Raw genomic sequence first — 16,295 nt, 5'->3', positions numbered from 1 at the left:
TCGGTCATGAGTATTCAGTAGGTACGTCGCTGCCACGGGATCGGGATCAGGCTTGCTAGCTGGAGCTGCACTGGCCTCCGCCCGGCAGCATGCCAAAACGCGTCGAGGGAGGTAGCTGATGCGGTGATGATGCCGATAGCTCTCTCTCGCTTCGGGCAGGTTCCGGGGTAGAGACGGACAGCGATGGGTGTCGCTGAGACGCTGACGTAGCTTCGCGTAGGATATGAGGATATTTTGATCTCCCTGCTGTGTAGGATGATAAGTATCGTTCGTGTGTGCGTGTGTGCATGCATGGCCTTGTCAGAGCTGGCTGGCTGGCTGGCGCCTGTGTCCTCAGAGAGACCAGACCACCCTACGTGTACGTGTAGACACACCTTCAGATTCTCCGTGTGCACAGTGCATGCGGATGTGGTGTGCCCCACCCACCAGCCGCCCCGTGTTATTGAAACCACGAACCGCTGGTACTGAGCCTACTACACGCGCGTGTCGTACAAACACGAGATCCGCGTTGTTAATCATGGTGCCATGGGGAACGCTCGCTCGATCGTGCATGCATGCTACTTCCTCCGTATCTAAATATTTGTCTTTTTAGATATTTCAAATGAACTATTACATGCAGATGTATATAGACATATTTTAAAATATGGATTCACTTATTTTGTTTCATATATAGTCATCTGTTGAGATCTTTAAAAAAACAAGTATTTAGGAAGACGTTGGGCAGGTGTATCGTACGGAGCTACCCAGCGTACATCTCAAGGCAGGCAGATCACAAAGCTCGACCCGGTCGTGTACATGATTGCGAAGCTCAGATTAACAACACGTGCATGTACGCTGCCTTGCACTGTCAGCGAGATCGATCGGGTGAAAAGACGGAACCTTTGCTTCTCAGAAAAAAGAGAGGAGGAAATCCACTGTCAGCGAGATGGATCGAGTAGTATCTTTCCAGCGACCCAGATGGCGTTCGTACGTGCATCATCAACCTTTGTATACACTAATAATAATCGAAACTAAATAAATCTGTACGTAACTCGCACGGCGGTACAAAAAGCGTCGACGGAGACGGTGCTGCTAGGCTGTCAGCATAATTTTGCCACGAGGGGAACGAGGATTTTGAATCCCTGGTCGATCGGGCCAATTATCACGGCGCACGACGGCACGGCAGGAGGTGGTTTCAGGAGGAAAACCCGAGGAAAGGTGCATACATTCCAGAGAGATGCCGGGCCGATCGGTCTTGACTTTCTGTGTCCTCCTCTTCCTCGGTCGGAGTGGAGTGGCGTGGACACAAGCAGCCCGGTCGGTCGTGTTCGTGGGTACAGGCTGCTGCATGCTGCATGCTGCACCGCGCACCGTACGCGACGCAGAATCTCGTGTCGGGAACATGTATGGGACGGGTGGCTACGCTAGTGTGCTAGTCTCCGTGTGCGTGCATGCGAGTGTCATGTGATTGGTCCAAGGAGGAGACCGGCCGGAGAAGAGGAACCATATGAATGGTCTCTCCCATGATGAGTCCAGTGACGACCATGGTTGGAGAAATGTTGGAGACACACCGTACCCTAGCTAGCTTGGGACCAGAAGAGAAGATTCCTTGCGGTTCGATCGGGTGCATAGTGCTTGTGTCGTGTGATCGGTTAGTATAGTAGAAGTAATTCTGGCTGATTGTTTTTTTTTTTGCACCTTGCCGATTGCTGTGTAGTGCACTAGTGCTCGTGTCGTGTGATCCGTTATTGGTTACAAGTAGTTCTTTTATCCCGTAATATAAGAGCGTTTTCGACACGGCGGAGGGAGTAGTTCTGTAATTGTTGTGTGGGATTAATAAGTAACTATGGGGCCAGGGCTGGGCTGTGTTGGTCAAGGACGGCGCCGGCCACTAGTTATTACGGGCAGGAAGCCAGGATCTAGCTATAGCTACAGCTAGCCGGTCAAAGTGTACAGATCAGTCCGGTGTGCCATCCATCCTCCTTTCTTATACAGTACTACTACTCCTATAGAATGACAAAAAAACAACAACCGTATCCATTCTGTTGTCTAGATAATGGTATTTACAAAAACAGTGCATGCACCATTTGCAGCTGCAGCTAGACTGCACTCTCGGTGCAAAATAAAAGCACACCTGCCGACGAGCAGCGCTCCCTCTCCCTGGACTCGACATATCATATCAAAACACCTTTCCTTTTTCAAGGATAATCAAGAAACCCACCCGGGTCCAGGATCCCGGTACAAAAGGAAGAAAAGGTAAACAAATATTACTCCGGTCGACCATGCTCACGGTCTCACGCCACAGCCCGATCGCGACCGGTCCGTAGATTAATGCCGGTAAATGCACGTCCCGATCACCAGCAAGACAGCCGAGGGTAGGGGACAGGCAGTCTCCTCTCTCCAGTAAATCTTCCCCGAAATCCAGGACGGTCAAAAGAGACCAAGGCTGAAGACAGGCGACCAGAATAACAGCCTGCCTAGCCCCCATTTTTCAAACAAAGATTAATCAGATATACGGCATCGAACCCTGCTGTCGACGCACACACTCGACTTGATCACCCGTCCGCTACTATGCACCACCACGTAGCTTTCGGATCTTATCTTGGATGCAGAACGCGGCACCCGTCCACCTCACACAGTTGTCCCTCCGAAGAAGAAGAAGAAGAAGAAGAAGAAGAAGAAGAAGAAGAAGGGCCAGTCTCTCGATCGGATGTCAGCAAACCAAACCAAACCAAACAAGACGCCTCATCTTAATAAAGAACAACGGAGCAAACAAAAGCTTAGCTGCCCGCCGGTACGCACGCGCGTACGTGGCGCCCCCACGCAGGGCGACGCGGTTTCGCAGCCAGCCTAGCTCGCACAAGAAGAAGAAGAAAATGAAATCTCTGCATGATGCCATCGCTTTTACTACTACTACTACACTACTACTAGGGAAGGATCGTCAAAGGGAGCAGCAGGGGGGAAATGGACAGCGGCAATTGATTTGGTTGGGTTTAATCTTGGGGCGACGACAGGACAGCCTGCCTCGAGGCGAGCAGCTGGAGTGCATTAGCAGCGGGGGACACTGAGCATGGGCCGGAAGCTTCCTTGCTTGCTTGCTGATGATCATAATTACTTAGAGGGTGTTTGGATCACTAGAGACTAGAGACTAGAGACTAGTAGTAGTCACCTTTAGTCAGTAAACCTCCAAACGCCCCTGACTAGTGGGTGACTAAAACTAGTTTAGTCCCTAGTCACCCCACCCCCAACTTTTACTGACTAGAGACTAGTAGTAGTCACCTTTAGTCAGTAAACCTTCAAACACCCCTGACTTTTACTGACTAAAGTCCCCCCCTCTCTCCTCTAATTGGTGTTGCACAAGGGACATTTAATACCGAGACATTTAATGCTGACTAGTAGTAGTCACCTTCTAAACAGGGCCTGACTAAAAACTTCTAGTCTGACTACTACTAGTCACATGACTAGAGAGTATCCAAACACCCTCTTATTGTTATTATTCGCTTTTGGGTGATGGATCTTGTGTTATTTTCTAACTCGTGCATGTGTGGGTGTGGAGGGGGGACATGGTAACCTGCCTGGCTTATCCTGCCTGCAAGCTTCAGTGATATTACGATGCTAAATGCTCTTTTTTTACCTGTCGTGGTAATTGGCAAGCTGATCTCTAGGCAGCTAAACTTTTCTGTATGTCAAAGGAACTTTCTGCTCAAGAAAAACACGTACGCGGTACCCTCAACGATCTTCGAAAAAGGTTTAGTTTCTTCAGGGCACCCGCCTAATCCAGAATCCGGGGAATGTTAGACTAGGATAAACCATCGGTCGACAACAGTGTTCAACCCAAAACAAGAAACTTTGAGGATTATGCATATGCTTTACGAATAGAGATGTTGCTGCAAAGGTATGAGATACGAACAGCTATATTGTGGATAGCTCCAAGAAAATGAAATAAAGTAGCTGACCCTTTTGATACGACGAAAATATCTATAGCCTATCCAAATAGCAATTCAGTAAGTACCTTTTCTTACATATAAAGATGGATTCAGCTTTACAACTGTCACAAAAAAGAGGAGGAGGACAACCGCTGTATCCATGGAATTACCACACTGGAAATTTAACTCATGTCTAATCCCCCCTTGACTATCCTCACTGGTTGGTGGCTATCTTCTCACGAATTCATTTCCGAGTTGAAAAAAATAGCACAGATCGAACACTTAGGAGACCTCAGTGTAGCACCAAAAGATTCCGGTAAAAAGGGGCCTCGTTCTAAGTAAGTAAAAAAATTTGGTGCATTACCTGCATCTTTGTTCGAGCACTGGAGCCACTATATATCTATGTCGCACTTCCTCGCGGGAAGTTGTTACTAGTGCTTAACAGCCGATGGACAGGTGCAGGCATATATTCTGTAACCTCAAAGGAAGATAGTGAAAGTAAGATCTGCATCCGTTGCTCTAACTGAATCACCAAAATACATAATTAAATTTCTAGCACTAGTGCACCATCTACACAATGTATTTTGTGAAAAGATGTTATGGATTATCAAACCACGATGGTTTACAGGCGAACACAACGTACAGTCAACACAAGTGCAAAAGAATACCTGGACCCATATGCGTTTATTTCTTGAACACATTCGCTGCTCCCAAATACCGAATGGTCTCAAATGCTAGTGATTACTGCAGATCAATATTCACACGGTGAAGGATCGCTAGTTCTAGTCGAGGATTCGTCAACGGCAAAGATCACTTCACTCCATACATCTTCTGAATTTCTGATGACAATAAAATCGGTGTTGGTTTTCATCTGCAAGTTGGTGCTGAGAATCGGCCGATTTTCTGCATAAGACAAAGAAGCCCCACAATGCCAACATGTGCGTGCCATATACGGAGTAGCCAGCAACCGCAGACGGTAGATTAGGTGCACAATAACGTTGGCCTTTCAGTAGCTTTCATCGCCGATCCCTTTCCTTTATATCACAATCAAAGTGTGGTGCTGAGGAGTGCATTTCTCAGTCAACATCAGTCGGTCTCACCACCAGTGCTTCAGAATCGGTAGACATCGCATGACAGACTGTTATGCATGACGCGTGGATGCTCCGTTAGCATCACAGGAGGATTAGGAAAAACATTGCAGAAAAATAAAGAGGATGCGTCGATATCACTTACGTAGCGTCTCGTCACAGTGATATATCTTTTTCGCGGCAGAAAACGCGTCTTCGCACAATATATTCTCTTCTCTACATCAAAGATTAATGTTCCAGACAGGGAGCACACATACTGAATATGGACGACCTGGTCTGCCTCCAGTCCCTGTTAGCAGACGTCTTGCTCTTCATTTTAATGGATCGTTGATGTTTCTTCTGGCAACCGCCTGAAATATTTGGTTCACTATCTTGCCTACCCGGCGCCGAGTTCTTCGCTGAGGGAAACGTAGGAGAGTAGGCCAGATTTATGCAGCGGGAAAATGTGTATTTTCAGCAGTACTTTACAACACACTCACAATACAAGATGTTTACACATGATGCCCTAGCAGAAGGCTACACTTTGTGACTTGTTAGCAGTGGAACTCCCAGACTGCATGAGATATGCAGTACTCCATCCGTCCCATAATATAAGACGTTTTTACAAGCTAAAACAGCTTGCAAAAACATCTTACATTGTGGGACGGAGGGAGTAGATAAGTAAAGTATCTACATATCCTCACATACATATGTGTTCGGCAGAACCTTGCATATGTGATGGCTGATATGCTACCAACAGATTCCAAATTTAGTACCTCCAGACTGCAAAATATGGCTGGCAGCCTGTTCCTGTGACTACTACAGAGCGAATATGGTGTTGCTACGCTACGCTGACGCTGACGCTCTGTTCAGTTCTACCTTTGTAAAGAAATATAAGAACATTTTGATCACTACCTTAGTGATTTAAATGCTCTTATATTTCTTTACAGAGGGAGTACATTGTAAAGGCAAAAGCAAAATAAGATTGTATTCGGCCTAACAACTGTACTATTTTATTTGCATCCGTAACTCGGTAATCCCGTGAGCAAACATATCTGAGACAGGACATGTCCTTAGCACATTGGCAGAATAACGAGACCCGTATCGTTTTTGCCTGATTTTCATCATGATTATCATCCTAGTACCAGTCAAAAACATCCAGATCCAGGTCATCATCAGCATTCCCAGAAACATGCTCCCCTTCTCTGGCCTCAGATTGGCGTGTGCCCAGCTCTTTATCTGACCAATTTGAACCATTCTCTTCCTCCTCGATGAAATCCTGCAAAACATGCTTACAGAAGAATAGAGAAAGAATGCCAATGAAATAGATTCAGTATTAAACACTGTGTGTGTTAGTTTCAGAAAGGAAAAAAGAAACCTCATTTCCAGTGTCTCCTTCAATTGATCCAACCTCTTGTTTCTGTGCACTGTTCATGCCCCTCTGCAGATCTTCGATGTTGAGCTGTTTGATTACTTGTTTCAAATACAAAGTATCTGTGTAAAGTTGTAAAAACAGAAGCATCAAGTTAAGAAAAATCACAAATCAGACATTGGCAGGACCACTTGTAAAGCAATTGCTAACCTCTTGAGCGATGAAGTATAGCATCGTGGACTTGCATTGGATGTTTTTTCTCCTCAGTTTTAAACTTTTGCCGCACCTGATCACGGGACTTATCAGGGAATAGTTGCTGTATCATTGCAAAATTGCTACCAAATTGTTGAAGACCCTGGACAAGAACAGATAAAAGGTTGAAGTTTCCCATAGGCAAGCCAAAACGTCAGCACGCAAAAGATATATTCAACATGAAAAAAGTTGCCCGAGTAGTTGATATCTAAATACCTGGTAAAACAAGTCAGTGTCAGATTTCGACCATTTGGCCCGTGTTTGTTTGTTCATGTAGGAATAGTAATTCAGTTTGGTTGCGTTTTCTAGCACGTGGTTCTCTATTCTGTCATTGTCATAGTTCTCTCCAAAAGGATCAAAAGTGTCGGTACCTCCAAATTGGGAGCTGATGTGAAAAGATATCAACAAAGAACAGGACATGTGAAAAATCAGTAGAAAATGTGATTGAAGCAGTATATCAGCCCATTAAATATAAGAATACAAATTTATATGCTAGAACAAACAACTGCAGCAGCAATGCCAAGTTCAAATGACCTATTTGAATCAGTAAAGCATCTCCATGATAAAAATAGCTTGCAAATCAGTCTGCATTGTCAATGACTGGCTATTTTGCAAATCAGTCAGCTACCCTGACGCTCTGTTCAGTACATTGTAAAGGCAAAAGCAAAATAAGCTTGTATTCGGCCTAACAACTGTACTATTATATTTGCATCCATAACTCGGTAACCCCGTGAGCAAACATATCTGAGACAGGACACATGTCCTTAGTACATCGGCAGAATAACGAGACCTCGTAACGTTTTTGCCTGATTTTCATCATGATTATCGTCCTAGTACCAATCAAAAACATCCAGATCCAGGTCATCATCAGCATTCCCAGAAACATGCTCCCCCTCTCTGACCTCAGATTGGCGCGTGCCCAGCTCTTTATCTGACCAATTTGAACCATTCTCTACCTCCTCGATGAAATCCTGCAACACATGCTTAAAACAGAAGAAGAGAGAAAGAATGTCAATGAAATAGATTCAGTATTAAACACTGCGTGTGTTAGTTTCATCAAGGAAAAAAGAAACCTCATTTCCAGTGTCTCCTTCAATTGATGCAACCTCTTGTTTATGTGTACTGCTCATGCCCCTCTGCAGATCTTCGATGTTGAGCTGTTTGATTACTTGTTTTAAATACAAAGTATCTGTGTAAAGTTGGAAAAACAGAAGCATCAAGTTAAGAAAAATCACAAATCAGACATATTGGCAGGACCACTTGTAAAGCAATTGCTAACCTCTTGAGCGATGAAGTATAGCATCGTGGACTTGCATTGGATGTTTTTTCTCCTCAGTTTTAAACTTCTGCCGCACCTGATCACGGGACTTATCTGGGAATAGTTGCTGTATCATTGCAAAATCACTACCAAATTGTTGAAGACCCTGGACAAGAACAGATAAAAAGGTTGAAGTTTCCAATAGGCAAGCCAAAACATCAACAAGAAAAAGGTATATCCAACATGAAAGTAGTTGCCTGAGTAGTTGATATCTACTCCCTCCGTTCCCAAATATTTGTCTTTCTAACATTTCAAATGGACTACAACATACGGATGTATGTAGACATATTTTAGAGTGTAGATTCACTCACTTTGCTTCGTATTTAGTCACTTGTTGAAATCTCTAGAAAGACAAATATTTAGGAACGGAGGGAGTAAATACCTGGTAAAATAAGTCAGTGTCAGATTTCGACCATTTGGCCCGTGTTTGTTTGTTCATGTAGGAATGGTAATTCAGTTTGGTTGCATTTTCTAGCACGTGGTTCTCTCTTCTGTCATTGTCATAGTTCTCTTCATAGTTCTCTTCAAAAGGATCAAAACTGTTGGTATCTCCAAACTGGGAGTTGCTGTGAAAAGACATCGACAAAGAACATGACATAGGAAATGTCAGTACAAACTGTGATTGAAGGAGTATACCAGCCCATCAATATAAGAAGACAAATTTAGATGCTAGAATAAACAGCTGCCGCAGCAATGCCTAGTTCAAATAATCTATTTGAAACAGGGAAGTATCTCCATGATGAAATAAAAAGCTTGCAAGTCAGTCTGTAGCATTATTGTCAATGACTGGTTATTTTTACAACACTTTAGGTAAAAATATCTGGATAGAAAATAAGAAATGGCAGTTAAACACGAGATAGAGCTAATATCCATGCATGAATATTTGAAGTGAAAAAAGAGAGCACACCTTTGATTAGAGGATGATGGTCCTGACAGAATTGTTTTACTCTAGGAAAAGTCAAAACAAAATCATGAAACAGTAGCACAATAATGTTTCAAAAACAGAACCACCAGCTGCGTCTCAACCCAGCTCACCTTAATACGCTCTCTGGCCTCTTGTAACAATCTGAGATGCATCACACTTAGCTTCATGTGTGCTATCTGATGATCAGGTTTTTCCAGTAAAGTTTTGACTTCTGAAACTACAAAGGCCAAAAATACAAAAGATAATAAGAGCTCATATCATGTACAATCGATGCTTGGATATCTGGGCGCCGTTGTTATTTTAGCCAGATACCTTTTGTTCTTTTTTGACGAATTCTGTGAGTAAGCTTCTTGTCAGTCCGTTCTGTCAATTTATCTTTCATGGCTCTCTTACGACCAGGTGATGATACTTCACTTTTATTTTTCTGCTGCTTCTTCTCAGGCAGTTCTGATCTGTTGGAAATCCTTCGAAACATGCGAGAGTGATTAGAGAAATTTGCCAAACTAACCCATACCAAAAAGGCCATGCTGGAGGAGAAGCAAGCAATAATGTAGTGGTGGCTGCTCGTGGGGCACCACATGCAAGCTCCTGGTTTTTCACTGGGGCAAATATTGAGCTATCTACTTTAGACACAATTAGTTTTCTAACTATTCGTATCTGGCAATTGAGGACAGTGCCCTACTTAATATTTGAGCTGAACAATACACCACTATGCCCTTCAATATTAAGAAAAGTACCTTCAGAAACAATATTTTCCCTTCAATATTTGGCCTTCATAAATTAAAAACCAACCATAGATTTAGCACAACAATGTGTGGGGCCAATTCTAGTTATATTGAGGTCAAATTCCAGATTTATATTTGTCACAAACTACTTACTAACACAAAAGGTCAATACTATCTTCTATGAGAGCCTCCATGAGAGAGCAGCCCATGCTCCTCCTCACTGCTACTCCAGCTACCGTGTGGAAATAACATCAAAGTACTATCCTTGCAACAATAGCACCACCAGCCGGTTCCGACTAGCCGCTTTCTTTTCCATTTATTTGTGGCTCATGGGTGCTCTAATCCCTTTCTATGTAACTAAACATTATTTACTTCTCCTCTGAAATGCATTGGCAGTACAACTGCCTGCCCCCTCAAAGAAAAACAAACCAAGTGATCCATCCTTCCAAGTCCTCAGATACTATTTGAAATCTAGTATAGAACAACCAAAGCATTCGATAGTTCTCGGGTTCTACTATAAAAGAAAAGGATGGAAATTCTGATTATTAACCCATCCAAAAGAAGAACATGTGGCACCCAAAATTAGAAATGCAGACAGCGTGCTCTTCACTGCACCTATCTTCACGCCATCCTATTATGAACCTAAATTTGCGTGCATACAGAGAGAAAGTAAATCTAACCAGGGAACATAATCCATCCACCACATCGACTAAATTAGCATGCTGCCGAAGCCCAGCATCGGAGCCACTTCCACACTATTCCTAGTTCCATTTCATCCATGTGTATACGAGTCAGGAAAACGCGAGCAGAAACTTACCAGATCGAATATCAGGAAACATAAGTAGATTGCAACCAAATCTGCACCCGTGACGCAAGGACGGCGGCGGCCAGTGAGTGGCGCTAAAGCATGCCGGGAAACCAGCAGATGGGAGAGGGAAGCAGTTGAGGGAGCGACGTGGGGGCGGGGCCGCTCGACCGAGGAGTAACCTAGGCGGGTGAGGAGAGATGAACGCGACGCGGGAGGGGAGGTGGGGCGCCGCAGGGGCGGTCGTACCGGCGGCGCGCGGAGGGGGAGCCGCGGCGGCGAGCGGAAGAGGAAGTTTTTTTTTTTTAGCAGAAAGTCGTGGCTAGGGCGTCGTCTGGAGCAGCGACGCTTCTGGCCCGTCGCAAAAAGTAGCTCCATAAGGCCTCTGGCCCATCATCATGGTCATCTGCAGTGGGCCATTAACCGGTCACTTGCGGCCGCGGCCCGTGCCGCCGTGCGCCTCATCCGCGCCCCCTCCTCCTCGTCGTCGTCAGTCAGCGACGGACCGAGCCGCCGAGCACCCACCCCAGCGAGCCTGCCCACCGGAACGATAACCGGCATGGCGGCGGCGCTATCCGCGCTGCTCCCGCGCGCCGCGGCGGTCCGCATGGTGGCGCCGCGCGCCCGCCCTGCCGCCGCCGCCGCGTCCCGCCTCCTCTGCGCCGCGGCGGCGGGGGAGGCGTCGAGCTCGCCCGCGGCGCCGCGGAGGCTGGTGCTCTACACCAAGCCCGGGTGCTGCCTCTGCGACGGCCTCAAGGAGAAGCTCCACGCCGCCGTCCTGCTCGCCGGCACCCCCTACTCCCTCGCCTCCCTCGAGCTCCAGGCAAGCAAAGCCAGAACCACTTCGTAATCTCTTTCTCGTGCGGAGATGGATGGATGCTTACTTTGGGGATGCTGGACTGATTCGATCAGGAGAGGGACATCACGACGAACCCGGAGTGGGAGCGGCTGTACCAGTACGAGATCCCGGTGCTGGCCAAGGTGCTCCCCGACGGCACCGAGGTACCCATTGATCCGCTCGCGACTTACCCTTTCTGCCATGTTTTCAGCTACGCAATGCAAGCTTGCACAGAGCCAAATTATGATACCAGTATCCAACATGTGGCTATATCAATGTCTCAATTCGATGAACGAAAGCAGACAGAGGTTATGCTTCGCTGGTTCACTGTAGTTGGTATAATCGCCACAAATAATAAAATCATAGCTTCGTTGTTCGATGAAGAACTATTAATCATATCAGGATATGTTTGGCCAGCACAAACTTGATAGAGGCTTACCACGCATTTGTGCCTTGACGTGCACCCGCTTATAATAAGATCACTCCAGACAAATCAGCAATTTTTTTTAAAGATAATCCGATGGTGAAGACAAGGAATTCTCTCCTACTTTCCAGCTCGCCTAAAGACCATTCCTTATTGGTATCTGATAGATATTTCAATCATTGTGAATTTGTGATGATGCATTATTTGTGAGAGTTACCCCCTTGGTGTTTTATTATTCTACAGGCTTCATTGTTTGGAATAACATGAACTGACGTAAATGTGACTACTCATATTACAGGAAATACTTCCGAGGCTGTCTCCCCGGCTAACTGTGGAGCTCATGCAAAAGAAAGTATCCAGCGTGTTTGATCAGTAAGGATATAATTGTACTTCAAAAGTTCAATCGTCAGCTTTGCATTTAGAGCTGCAGCTGTAAGAGTGGCAATAGGTGATATGACGATTGGTGTTATTTTCCTTTGTTGTAAGTTGTAAACCATGATTTTCAATTGCTTAACTTATTTTTTATACATTTAGTTTGGTTTACGCATGTCTTCTCAATATCGAATTCATACAGAGAAACATCCAAAACACGAGAAAGATCTAAAATGTTATTTTCTCTGTGTGTGTGTCGGGGGGCGGGTATACATGTTTAGCTGATAGTCAGCCATGCCACAAGAAAATACAGTTGCAAAACTTACAATTGTTGGTTTTCTCTTGTTAACAAGTGAAAAACTTTATGCAAGGAGCATTTACAGAACATCCGACTCATAAGCAAGATTCAGGCCAGTAAATCAATATCCAAGGGGCTCTTGGAGATAAGAGCAATGTCTGGTGTATGCAAATGCATGAGCTGCCTGGGGAAAAAATGGTTACTGAACAGATAAACAACTAAGAACATGTCTTTAGGAACATATGGTGGGCAGCCACTTTTGTAGCTGTAACCTGCTAATTCTACTATACATGGACCCTGGGATTTATCCAGATTTCATGTGAGTATAAGTTTATAATTAAACTTGGCCTAGATTTCTTACAAAATAGGACGTTAGTTTAAGCATAGAGTTGCTACATCCCAAATTCCCAACCTTGGTGCAACTCGCGATATGTTATCGAAGTGTTGCACTGTAATATAAGCTGCAAAGTAGTCTTAACATGCAAATTCTGATCTGCCCGAGGCTGGGAGGCCTGCTTTTGTTGAATTCAAATTGGAACTTGAATCTTGCTCGACTGCACAAGTACCTGGAGAAAATTCAACATAAAAACAAAATTCAGACCAGTATACCTTCATGAGTGTATATATCATGACCGTACAAGTACCTGGAGAAAATTCAACATGGAAACAAAATTCAGACCATCTTTGTTTATATCATGCATTTTCTTTTTAATTTTTTTAAAAGGTTAGGTAAAGGCGTTGTTTATTCTTTCTATTATAACTAACAGCGGTAAGGTAAGAGATGAACTGCAGTGGCGTATTCTATAGTATATTATTATTAGCAAGATACATATTAGTCCCAAATATATCAAATGATTTAATGACTACATTGGTAAACCCATACACAATTTATTTTTACCTTACTATGGTTGGGATGATGGTGCAATGGAGGTTGGTGCTGCCACTGCATTGCCACTTTGCTTGTGCCCAGGTCCATTCCCGCTATGACGCTGTGTTGGTAATTGAAGAGAGATTGTCATTGGAGGAAGTCGCATTAACATGCGACGTGAATTGGTTGCATTTAGTTTCATCCAAGCAGGGCATGAACAATGTGCACAAAGATTGGTTCTACTTGGCTGTGAATATGGAGGCATGGAAGGGGATGACATTGGCTGTGAATACGGAGGCATGGAAGTGGATGACATTTGCGTTGGAGATGAGCTAGGAGCAAATGACGGAACGAGGGCTTGCAGACGCGGAGCCAACTTGAGATCCTTGATTCTACCAAAAACCGATGGGTCTAGGCCAAGGTTCATTGAACTTGATTCTGTGATGATTTCAGCTAGCTGTTTCAGCCTCCCCATTTCTTCGTAAACGCCGTCATCTGGGGAGAGGGAAACTTGGACTATAACTGGTGGGGCAATCGTTGAGCCATTCTTATTTGTCAGATCTATGTATATGTCCTGCATGTAGGTAGCATGTTGTCACTTTATGTCAAGATCTTCTAGGAAAGATGTTAATCAGAAGAAGAAGAAAAAACCATATGAGATATAGAAAGGGGGGAGCTCATATGGTACCTCATCCAGTAAATGCCCAAGATCCTCCTTCATTTCCTCAATCAGTCCCCTCAACTGGCGAATGCTCATGTCAAGCGTTACATTGAAAATAGGCTGTGCAACTTGTAGAATGGAATCATCCTGTAGGGGTTCTAATTCTATTGTGATCCCTCCTGGGAACCCCATCATCTGTACGCACAATGGATATCCGAAGACCGATGGTGTCAGCGATAAATTCAGCTGCTGAAGTGTAAGCTGGATCAAGTTTTTCCTCAATGCATGCATGGATCGTGCACTTATGGAGGTGTTTATTGGGTCAGGAAGAACATCAAATTCTACAGCAGTGAAACTCAGGAATAATGCCTGCATAGAGACGGAAACCTGCAGAATTGTCTCGGTCAGCATTCAGTAAATCTTCTCGAGTGGCTTGAATTGGGGTTGGTAGTGGTAGCATACCGTAGTGTTGGGGACTCCAATTTGACGGTTTATCTCTTGTTGTAGCTCGGCGGCATGTGGAGTGAGTTGCGCAAGTGGCTTCAACAAGATGAAACCAGCCTGAATTTCATCTGGAGAAGTGAATGTTTTGTCGTCAAAACATGGGAACTGCTGACTGCTGTAGCAGATTGTTGACTATGGTTGATTACTGAAGGGGGTTCTAGTATTTTACTGTATATTTAGATTCATGGCATAGTTCCTATCGAAGACATGGAGCTTTGGAAGGTACGCATGGCTGGAGATAGCTGATCATGGCTGAAACCTGGTGCTGAAGAAGCCGTCCTTACCGATGAGTGTGCCGGGGGCATCAGGCACGCTGTTCCCCGGTGATCGGAATTGAAGGAGCATGAAGAAGGCCGAGAGGAAGACGACGACACCGAGGACCAACGCGACGACACACTTAGCGCTGAGAGCCGCGCCCACTTGAGCGGTGCATCGACGAACCGCGGCGCCGTTGCTGGTTGACGTCTCAGGGAGGCGTCCAGCCTGCTCAGCATCACCGGCTTTCTTGCCCATGGCGAGCGCATCTGCCACAGGTCTCTCTGGCTCCGAGGCTACCACTCAGTGTAGGTAGAGATCATCAGAGCTGGAGGGGGACTGCTGAGGCTGCGTTGCGTCCGGGATCAACCGGAAGGCTGGCGCTGGTGCTCGCCGTGGCCGCACCGGTGACGTGAACAGGGCAGGTAGTAGCACAATCAAAACTGGAGGGCACTAGTAAAATCATCAGGCCTTGTTTACACCGGCGGGTGGGCATTAGGAACGGTGGATGGGAATTGGGAAGGGGGGCAGCATAGGCCGGCTGTTTTGACTTTTGCTCGTTTCACAACTTCTTCTATCATTTAGCTTGCTTTCATGCCAGAGCTGTTCTTACTGGCATCTAAAAATCATCATCTCTTGTCTTTGCCACATAGTTAATGCAGAAAGAAACGGAAAACTTTAGTTTCGTGCTGCTATGCTAGGTTAGATGAGGCAGCGTTGTACCAAAAAACTTGGTTTGCTAGAACTTTTACCTTTTGAATTTTAGTTTAGCTTATTATGTTCTGCACATTTGGACGCTCTGTTTTGTTGTTTGGTCCGTTGTCCCTTGATAGTGGAACCCTTTTTTGGATCTTATGATTTTTTTTAATGGAAACTCTTTCGATCTTGAGGGGGTTTTGCCATCCCTTCCATGCGTTCACTTTGCTCGCATTCTTATCTTCGCCTGTGGAGTCGGAAAGCAAGGTTAGTTGGAAAAAAGCAAGCAGAATGAAACAAACAAAGATAGAAAATAGAGCAAGATTACCATAAACGTACAGGATGACTTCATGTGAATAATAAGATAATAACAGTATTTAAAATGCTTACTCGTATTTGGCCGGTGCTTACAAAGCCAGCAATCTGATTTCTTTACACGAGTGCTTACCGCATCACCGATTAATACAATTTGTTAAAAGATGCCACCACGCTACTAATTCCGCAGCTTACATTACAATCCGTCTGACTCGTCATAACCGAGAGGAGGTAAGGGCAACGTACAATGGTTGATAAGATATCTTAAATCTAGCATGTAATTTAGAGATGTCAAAAAAAAAGTTTAATGGATTATCTTTTAGTCTTATCTTCAATAGCTAGTTGTTCCTAAAAACATGGTGAGACATGTTAACAGATCATCTCTTAAATAAAAAAAGACAAGCATTTACTTATGATTTCTCTCTCCCCTTCACCCCAGCATTTATCCTACATGACACTCCTAAGATAGAACCATTGTACATATGCCCTAAGTATCGATGATACAAAAGATGGACAAGACCAAAGCTAAGATAGAAAGAACACACCAAGACATGGTATACTTCGGCATGCCTCCACTCTCCAACCAACCATAATACAACAAGGCTAAAGTGGATCATGATTACATTGCGTACAGTACATGCCATGAGTTCTCCACTAGCGTGAAATGTTCGAACCAAACATGAAGAAATAACTCT

General features: G+C 44.7%; 3 protein-coding genes across 3 annotated transcripts; 1 reads left to right on the top strand and 2 right to left on the bottom strand.

The window, feature by feature from the left end:
- Window positions 1–5,458: 5,458 nt before the first annotated feature.
- LOC119318073 (transcription factor TFIIIB component B'' homolog) lies at window positions 5,459–10,368 on the bottom strand. Its single transcript, XM_037592584.1, has 11 exons — window positions 9,152–10,368; window positions 8,950–9,056; window positions 8,822–8,862; window positions 8,297–8,480; window positions 7,876–8,020; window positions 7,670–7,785; window positions 7,434–7,567; window positions 6,813–6,981; window positions 6,555–6,699; window positions 6,351–6,466; window positions 5,459–6,251 (listed from the first exon to the last, which is right to left on the bottom strand). Exons 1-11 carry the CDS (start codon window positions 9,417–9,419, stop codon window positions 6,111–6,113), a joined length of 1,566 nt encoding a protein of 521 aa, XP_037448481.1. The 5' UTR covers window positions 9,420–10,368; the 3' UTR covers window positions 5,459–6,110.
- A 103-nt stretch (window positions 10,369–10,471) lies between these two features.
- LOC119316002 lies at window positions 10,472–12,164 on the top strand. Its single transcript, XM_037590411.1, has 4 exons — window positions 10,472–10,505; window positions 10,696–11,192; window positions 11,282–11,371; window positions 11,930–12,164. The coding sequence occupies exons 1-4, from the start codon at window positions 10,472–10,474 to the stop codon at window positions 12,005–12,007; spliced, it is 699 nt and encodes a 232-aa protein (XP_037446308.1). The 3' UTR covers window positions 12,008–12,164.
- A 92-nt stretch (window positions 12,165–12,256) lies between these two features.
- Window positions 12,257–16,289, bottom strand: LOC119318072. The gene is made up of 5 exons (XM_037592583.1): window positions 14,619–16,289; window positions 14,293–14,402; window positions 13,858–14,217; window positions 13,200–13,743; window positions 12,257–12,867 (listed from the first exon to the last, which is right to left on the bottom strand). Exons 1-4 carry the CDS (start codon window positions 14,845–14,847, stop codon window positions 13,204–13,206), a joined length of 1,239 nt encoding a protein of 412 aa, XP_037448480.1. The 5' UTR covers window positions 14,848–16,289; the 3' UTR covers window positions 12,257–12,867; window positions 13,200–13,203.
- Between the last annotated feature and the right edge of the window lie 6 nt (window positions 16,290–16,295).

Source organism: Triticum dicoccoides, chromosome 6A, assembly GCF_002162155.2.
Source record: "Triticum dicoccoides isolate Atlit2015 ecotype Zavitan chromosome 6A, WEW_v2.0, whole genome shotgun sequence".
In the NCBI taxonomy this organism is placed as follows: domain Eukaryota; kingdom Viridiplantae; phylum Streptophyta; class Magnoliopsida; order Poales; family Poaceae; genus Triticum; species Triticum dicoccoides.
The sequence above is the reverse complement of the archived record's forward strand: the minus strand, read 5'-3'. Positions and strand labels throughout refer to the sequence as shown.

Bases quoted from the DNA above. Each gene is read 5' to 3' on its own strand.
- LOC119318072 (XM_037592583.1), bottom strand. From the start codon at position 14,847: ATGGGCAAGAAAGCCGGTGATGCTGAGCAGGCTGGACGCCTCCCTGAG. The intron at 14,218-14,292 runs GTATGCTACCAC...ACAATTCTGCAG, and splicing joins TTGGAGTCCCCAACACTACG to GTTTCCGTCTCTATGCAGGC. The intron at 13,744-13,857 runs GTACCATATGAG...ACCTACATGCAG, and splicing joins TTGGGCATTTACTGGATGAG to GACATATACATAGATCTGAC.
- LOC119316002 (XM_037590411.1), top strand. From the start codon at position 10,472: ATGCCGGGAAACCAGCAGATGGGAGAGGGAAGCA. The intron at 10,506-10,695 runs GTTGAGGGAGCG...AGTCGTGGCTAG, and splicing joins GCAGATGGGAGAGGGAAGCA to GGCGTCGTCTGGAGCAGCGA. The intron at 11,193-11,281 runs GCAAGCAAAGCC...TGATTCGATCAG, and splicing joins TCGCCTCCCTCGAGCTCCAG to GAGAGGGACATCACGACGAA.
- LOC119318073 (XM_037592584.1), bottom strand. From the start codon at position 9,419: ATGTGGTGCCCCACGAGCAGCCACCACTACATTATTGCTTGCTTCTCC. The intron at 7,568-7,669 runs GTTTCTTTTTTC...CATGTGTTGCAG, and splicing joins AAGGAGACACTGGAAATGAG to GATTTCATCGAGGAGGTAGA. The intron at 6,252-6,350 runs GTTTCTTTTTTC...CATGTTTTGCAG, and splicing joins AAGGAGACACTGGAAATGAG to GATTTCATCGAGGAGGAAGA.